The 7,653-nt window shown below is 35.7% G+C and overlaps 1 protein-coding gene across 2 annotated transcripts in view; it reads right to left on the bottom strand.

Annotated features, from left to right (window-relative positions):
- Nucleotides 1–7,653, bottom strand: part of TATDN3 (TatD DNase domain containing 3) — a 23,594-nt gene that overhangs the window by 8,027 nt on the left and 7,914 nt on the right. For both annotated transcript variants that reach the window (XM_014582214.2, XM_006163714.3), the window contains exons 5-8: nt 5,382–5,444; nt 4,430–4,539; nt 4,207–4,262; nt 2,678–2,790 (exon numbers count right to left, since the gene is read on the bottom strand). In XM_014582214.2, the coding sequence (XP_014437700.1) occupies nt 2,678–2,790; nt 4,207–4,262; nt 4,430–4,539; nt 5,382–5,444 (342 nt within the window). The remainder of the gene's footprint in view (nt 1–2,677; nt 2,791–4,206; nt 4,263–4,429; nt 4,540–5,381; nt 5,445–7,653) is intronic.

The raw sequence follows: 7,653 nt of genomic DNA, 5'->3' as shown, positions 1-7,653 counted from the left end.
GGCTTAAACTCATGCCAGGCCCGTGTGCGTGTGTGCCCAAGATCCCAAGAGGAGAATGGAGGAGAAGGGATGGGGGCATGGCCATCCCCCCTGGGGGGGGGGGTTGATTTCTCGCTTTCTGTCTCTCTGTCTGTCTCTGTCTTTCTGGCGAGTGCACACGCTCTATAGCAAAACCTCTCAAAAACAAAACAAAAACAAATGGAATTAAATCAATAATTAATTAAAAAAAAGATTTGAATGGAATTTCACCAAAGAGAAAGGGATGTGTAGATGGTAAATGAGCACATGAAAAGATATTTACCATCATTAGTCATTGAGGAAATTAAAAACATACACACACAATGAGCAACGACTGCATGTGTATTAGAATAAGTCAAAAGATAAAGAAAAAAGACAACACCCACGTACTAGCAAGGATGCGGAACCAACGCTTTGACACATTGCTGGTGGGGATTCAAAATGGTATAGCAGCTTTGGAAATGACTTTGCTCCCTGTGAAGGTAAACGTACTCTTACTTTATAGCTCAGCAACCACTCCTAGGTTGCAAGGAAGTGAAAACACATGTCCAAACAAAGACCCGTACATGAATGTTTACTGCAGCTCTATTCGTGACAGCCCCAATCTGGATACAACCCAAGTGTCCATCCACTGGTAAATGGAGCCTGTGGTACATCCATGTGCATATTTCACCAATCAAAAGGTACAGACAAGTTGTATCTTCAGTGACATGGCTAAATCCAAAAGCACTAAGTAAAAGAAATCAGACTCCAAAGCAGACATGAATGATTTCATTTAGATGACATCTAGAGAAAGGCAAAACTATAGAGACTGAAATCAGATAAATGCTTGCCAGAAGGTGTGTGAAGGGAGGGGAATGATTAAAAAGGTACAGGAGGTAACTTTTTGGGATGATGGAAATAGTCTATTAATATGTGTTGAATGAGGTGGTAATTACGTGACAGGATACATCTCCAAAACTCATAGAACTGTATACCTAAAGAGAATTGATCACTGTATTTCTCAATAAGCCTACTTCAAAATCTGTAATTCAAAAATGAAACAGATAAATGACTGCTGATAAAGATATATTTAAAAATTTTGGCTGTCCTTCCAATTCTATATTCTCTTTACTACATTAGTTTTTAAATACAAATAGACAACTTACTGTCCTGCATAGAACTGAAGATGTCATTGGTTTTAACATGCATCCTTATTTCAAAGATAACAATATGAAGAAATGAATGTCTTAAATTGATGAAACACAGTAAGTTATTTAGGATTAGCTTTTGAATTTTTTTGAGCTATAATTCATTTACCATAATAGCCACCCTTTATAAGTATACAATTCAGTGATTTTTATTAGATTCACAAGGTTATATGATCATCACCACTATCTAATTCTGAAACATTTTTGCCATCTCCAAAAGAGAAATCCCATACCTATCAGCAGTTTCTCCTATGCTCCTTCCCCTAAGCCCTAGAAACCATCAATTTACTTTCTGTCTCTATGGATTTGCCTTATCTGGATATTTCACATAAAAGGAATCATACCATATGTGGTCTTCTGTGTCTAGCCACTTTTTCTTAGCATAATGGTTTCAAAGTTCATCTACATTGTAGTGTGAATCAGTATTTCACTGCTTTTTATGACTAAATCATATTCTTTTGCATGGCTATTGCACATTTTGTTTATCCATTCAGCAACTGATGGACATTTAAGTTGTATTTACTTTTTGGCTATTATGAATAATGCTGCTATAAACATTCGTTGTGCAAGTTTTTGTGTGTACCTATGCTTTCGTTTCTTTTATGTATCTACCTAGAAGTGGAACTGCTGGGCACCAGGGTAATTTTATGCTTAATTTTTTGAGGAACTGCCACACTGAGTGGGTATGAAATGGTATCTCATTGAGCCTTTGGTTTGCATTTCCATAATGGTTAACAATATTGAGCATTTTAAAATGTGCTTTCTGGCCATTTGTACATTTTCCTTAAATATCTATTTAAATTCTCCCCCCCCCCTTTAATTACTGCTAGAAAGTTTGTGTGTTCACTGGAGAGAAAGAGAGACAGCCCTCCCAGCAGGATGTGGTGGCACTGTAATCTTTTTCTTTCATTCTTCCCTCCCTCCTATCAGGATTTTGCATATCCATGCACATGCACTTGGCATGCTTTTCAAGCCTCCAGGACTGTGATTCAAACTGTGGTTGTTCATGTGGGATCTGGTTTCCTTAACTGCTGCGCTACAGGGCTGGCCCATCTTTGCTCGTTTTAAAATCGGGTCATTTGTCTTTTTTATTGTTGAGTTGTTGTCACACTTTATATAATGTGGATATTAGACCCTAATAGGTACATAATTTGCAAATAGAACATAAGAGAACATAATTTGTTCTCTTTCTGTGGGTTGTCTTTTCACTTTCTTAGCAATATGCTTTCGAGTATTAAAGTTAGTTTTTTTTTATTATGGAAATTTCAACTTTTGATGGTGTCCAATTTACCTATTTTTTCTTTGGTTGTGCTTTTGTGTCATATCTAAGACACTACTGGCTAATCTATATATATATATATATATATGTGAGATAGAAATCTAAGATTAACTTTTGCAGTATAAATAGTATCACAAGTGCTAATATACATTGTGTTAAGGTAAATTTTAATGAAAAAAAATTCATTTACCTGTCCACTTCTTATGATAGAAGGGGGAATTGAGAAGAAGTATCCAGCTTTCACTCCTTCCATAGCTACAGATGGCCGACCATCAAATGCATGCAGCAGTACCTTGTCAGCACCTCTCAAAAGAAGTAAGAATAAATTAGAGTTTCATCTTATTTCTATAAAAAGAGGTTTTCCCATTAATCAAACTAAACAAAAATCTGAAATGTTAAGTGATGTTGATCACTAAAATATAAGGATGATGTTTTATAACTCCTAAAGGATGGGTAAATATACAGAATTCAGAGTTAAATAAAAATATAGCAAATTCCCCATCTCCAGAATATAATTATTAAGTAATATTAAACTATAATTTCTTAAAAATATTTATTTATTTAAAGTTGATCAGAGATAGACACAGAGAAAGAGGGAAAGTGAGAAAGCAAGCCACCAGGTCCGGGACTCAAACCACAGTTGGCCATGTGGAAGTCCAGCGCCTTACCCACCATGCCACCTGTAGGTTTTATTGTTTCTAATAAGAGCTTTTTAGGCTATCAAATTGATTTTCTTAACAAAAATGTTAGTGGAAAAAAAAAGCACTAAAAGAGTCCTAAATTTTATAGTCAAAATTGCCTTCATAAAACTAACACTAATGGGGCCAGCAGGTGGCATGGTGATTAAGGCACTGGACTCCCACATGGCCAACCATGGTTCAGGTTCTGGACCTGGCAGCTTGAAAATTATGCTGGGTGCATACATTGTGTACATGCCCAAATTCTGAGAAGAGAATGGAAGAGAAGAGATTGTGGTGGGACCATCCCCTTGGGAGGTCATTTCTCACTTTCCCTTCCTCTCTCTCTGTCTCTTTCTGGCAAGTGAATGCACTTTATGACAAAAGCCTGAAAAAAACAAAAAAACAAAAAAAAACAAAACCAACCAAACAAACAAAACTACCACTAGTTCTTAAAGGATAGCTGCTTAGTCTACCTAAGAATCATGTTTTGAATGATTACAGAAGGTTTCAGTATTCATCACTGAGAAATCCAGCGCTTTTTGGTTGTAGAAAATTACATTTACTTCACTATTTGACAGTATTTTTTCAAACGACAGGTGTGACCATTAGTGAGTTATGACCGTCAGTGATTCATGTAGTAAATGTAATAAGTTAAAATCAACCAGCTTATGTGTGTGTCTCTGTACACTTTTGGCCCTTTCCTTTCCCTTTAAGAAGTCAAATTAATGGGCCAGTAGGTGGCATGGTGGTTAGGGCACTGGACTCCCACATGGCCGACTGTAGTTCTAGTCCCAGACTGGGTGACTTGCTTTCTCACTTTCTCTTCCTCTCTCTCTGTCTCTGGTGAGTACACATGTCCTATAACAAAATTAGAAAAGAAAAAAAAAAAGAAAAGAAAAGAAAAGAAAAATAATAAATAAATTTAAATAAATAATCTTACAAAAAGAAGTCAAATTAAAATGTGGCTTGCTCTATAAGAATATGAACAGGAATTATCAAACTTAAACATTAGGAACATTTTTCTCAGGAACTTAAATACCTTGCTCAAGTAGGAGGCTGACTGTAGGTCTTCCAGCTGAGCGGGAGTGAACATTTCTGTTGAACAACGAAATTCTTTTTATGTATTTAAATTTGAAAGTATTATTTTTGTTCTATTAACATAATTCAGAGCAAAAGAAATGTATAGCTCTACCATGGGACAACTCTTTGATCATTACTTAATTTGTTCTATAGCTATCGACATAGATAATTAATTAACCTACAAAGGTAAATTTAGCCTTTTGGCTAATTGGACCTGTCTGGTCAAAACTTGTCTTTGCTCTTCCTTCTGTTCGTTAGTGCCGGCAAATCTGGGAGAGAAATCTAGTCCAACCTATAACAAAAACATAAAAGCAAATCACATATTTAAGGTTAATGAGCCCCCAAAGAGTGCTGTCCACTGAAAGTGTACTGGGAGTCAAAAACCAAAGCCATATATATAATTTAACATTTTCTACTGGCCACATTCAAAACATTAACAGAACAAGCAAAATTTGTTTTAATCATATACTTTAATCCAGCATATCCAAAATGTTATTATTTCAACATGTAATCAACATAAAACAATGAATGTATATATATATATATATATATACAAAACTTTGAAATCTATTGTGTTTTAAACTCACAGTGCATCCAACCTGGAACAGTCACATGCAGAGTGCAAAGTAGCCACCTGTGGCCACCACACTGGACAGCACAGATTATGGGTGACTGTTTCTCTTAACACTACTTCTTTGGCATGTTACTCTATAACTATCTTCAGATTTTAAGTACTATTCTTATCTTTTATCTGTAATTAGAAATGAAATTTATTACAAAGTGCTAAAATATTCATAATTATAAGCCTCTTAAATAAATATGTTCTTTAATTACAAACTCTGGCCTATTTAAAGTAGGTTTCCAAAGTATTTATGATGAGTTATATATACCATTTTAACTCATCAAAACAATGTCTACTCCCACTGAGACAAGTCTATGGTAAGGGTTTCTATCGTTTCGTCCTCAAGCTCTCTTGCTTACTGAGGACATATCAAAAATTATCATTCAGCTCAACAGGTAAACATAATTACCCAAGCGAGGTATAATCACTAGGACTGAACTAAAGGTTATTTTTCATATATCATACGGAGGCCTGGATTAGAAGTTGTTTGATCAGCTAATGGGTGTGTTTACCTCTCCAATTGCCAATAACCGGTCCTTATACTTCTCAATAATGGGTAAAGCTACCTCCAGATCCTGGGAGAAAAAAAAGTAAAATTGTTAAAATGTAAAGGAAAGGAACTGATATTTAATGAACACCAAAAATGTGCCAAGCATGTTTTACCATGCTCACAGTTTACCTACACTTAATCCATTCAACTCGTTGAAGAAGTAGGAATAGTACTTGTTCTATACTTGACCTCTCTCTGTAAATTTGAGTAGAAACATATCCTATACTCATTCAGGTTAAAACAATATTATTTTTTGTGATGATTCCCACTTAAGCCCTATTTTTTGTTTAGAAGGCATTTCCTGGTATTTAGAAGCCAATTTAGATTTCCAGTAATAGCTAGCAAAGAAAAGTGAGACACCAAGTGGTCTTCTTTGCCTGTGGATTTTGTGGATTGTGCTGGGAATCTGAGCACAGACCACAGAAACCAGTGTTACGTTCTCCTCTTAGGGGTCTATTGGTTTGAGAGTTTATAATAGTGATAATCTTATATTTCCTTTACCCTATTTCCATTTATTTCTTTTGTCTTTATAGTCCTGGTTCTAAAGGTTCAGCAATATAAACACTGAATATTACATATATGCTTGTTTGTTACCTATTGAAGTAATTATGTGACATTAGTTTCAATGATATTACCTTTCAATTAAGATACTTATTCTTTGAGGGCTCCCTCCTAAGACAAGGGAAAAATAAATGTATGGAAAAATGTTTCCAGGTAAGCATTTTTTTTTAAATAGACCATAGTTTAGTTTATTTTTAACACCCATCATCCCATGAATTCATAGGGAATAGGTTCCAGTAGCTCAGGCTCCTTTCCATTGGTTCTCACAAAGTGTGCTTCTCTGGGTGGAGCAGGCTGGCATTTCAGTTGAACCAAGTACCTTTCTCTTTGGCGTCCTTCTTTTTCTGGTCACTTTCCTCCACACGTTTTAGGAAGCTCTCTCTGCTCTTAGAATGCTTAATATACTCAATATGCACATTAATTCTCTTGGCAAGAATCTTGCCCTTAACTTGTTTGTTCACAACAATGCCAACAGCATGCTGGGTGACACTGTAGACTCTTCCAGTTTTTGGCATGGTAACATTTGTGGGGCATTCCTTTTTGAATAGCACCCATTCCCTTAATGTCTACAGTATCTCCTTTTTAAATAGATTCCCATGTATGTTGCCAAAATAATCACTCCCTGCTTTCTAAAAGGCCTAGAGAACATATATTGGGTGCCTGTCCTCTTTCACTTTGCGTTTTTCATTTTGGTGAATTACTGGAAGATGGCAGTTCCAGCTAAAAAGCTCTTGATGAGTTTTAAAGTATTCTGTAGATTTCAATTTTAGGATATGTCAACTGCAAAGTACTTGTACTGAGGATAATCAAAACAAGTGAGAATTAAGAAAGAAATGCAGAGAAGATGAAAGAGGAATGGGAGATTTTATTTTATTATTATGCCTCAAGAGAGGGAAGAAAGATAAGGGACAGTAAATTAAGGCCTTGGAAATAGAATCTAGTGGACTCGATGAAGAGAAATGAACATTGTCACAGGGCGCTAAGAGGATAGACCCCGGATAGCAGAGAAGCATCTGACAAGTTGAGCAGGTTAAATAGTGTCACACAATTTTTTTTCATATCCAGCATCCAAACTACTCTAGATCTGTGGGACCTCAGAGCAACTGGAGAAATGGGAGAAATCACCCAGGAGATGTCTGACGCTGAAAAACAGAGTCAGAAAGAAATTGTGCATTTGGATGAAGATCAGATATAAGAAAAAGTATGCCTTTTAGGACATGATGGAAAAAGGCAAAACAAATTTACTATTCAGACTATTCAAACTCCTAATGAAATAGAAGCCTAAGTTTTTAGCAAGTCAGGGATGATAAACAGAAATTAAGAGTAGAATGTGATTCATATTACTTATTTAAAGTGTGCAAATGCATTTGTGTACATGGTCTTTATAATTTTAACAGATGTAAAAATATTTATAAATATATCCATAGGTCTATTTCTGACTTCAGTTCTATTCCTACTTTCCCCATAAGGTCTCAAGTTCCTAAGAGTTAATATTTCTATTTGAAGATCCCATACATTTTGACAGAGGGTAATGCTACTATATAATTATTCATGATATATGAGGGAGGAAGTGGAGACTTGGCAAAGCTGATAATGTGCCATAGGTCACAAAAGCCAGTAGTTCAGGTCTCTCTGACCTCAAAGTCCATCCTGTTCCCACCATGCTAGGGAAA

The sequence above is a fragment of the Tupaia chinensis genome, unplaced genomic scaffold (genome assembly GCF_000334495.1).
Source record: "Tupaia chinensis unplaced genomic scaffold, TupChi_1.0 Scaffold142846_1, whole genome shotgun sequence".
Taxonomy (NCBI): Eukaryota; Metazoa; Chordata; class Mammalia; order Scandentia; family Tupaiidae; genus Tupaia; species Tupaia belangeri.
Note: the sequence above shows the minus strand (reverse complement) of the source record. Positions and strands in the feature narration are given on the sequence as shown.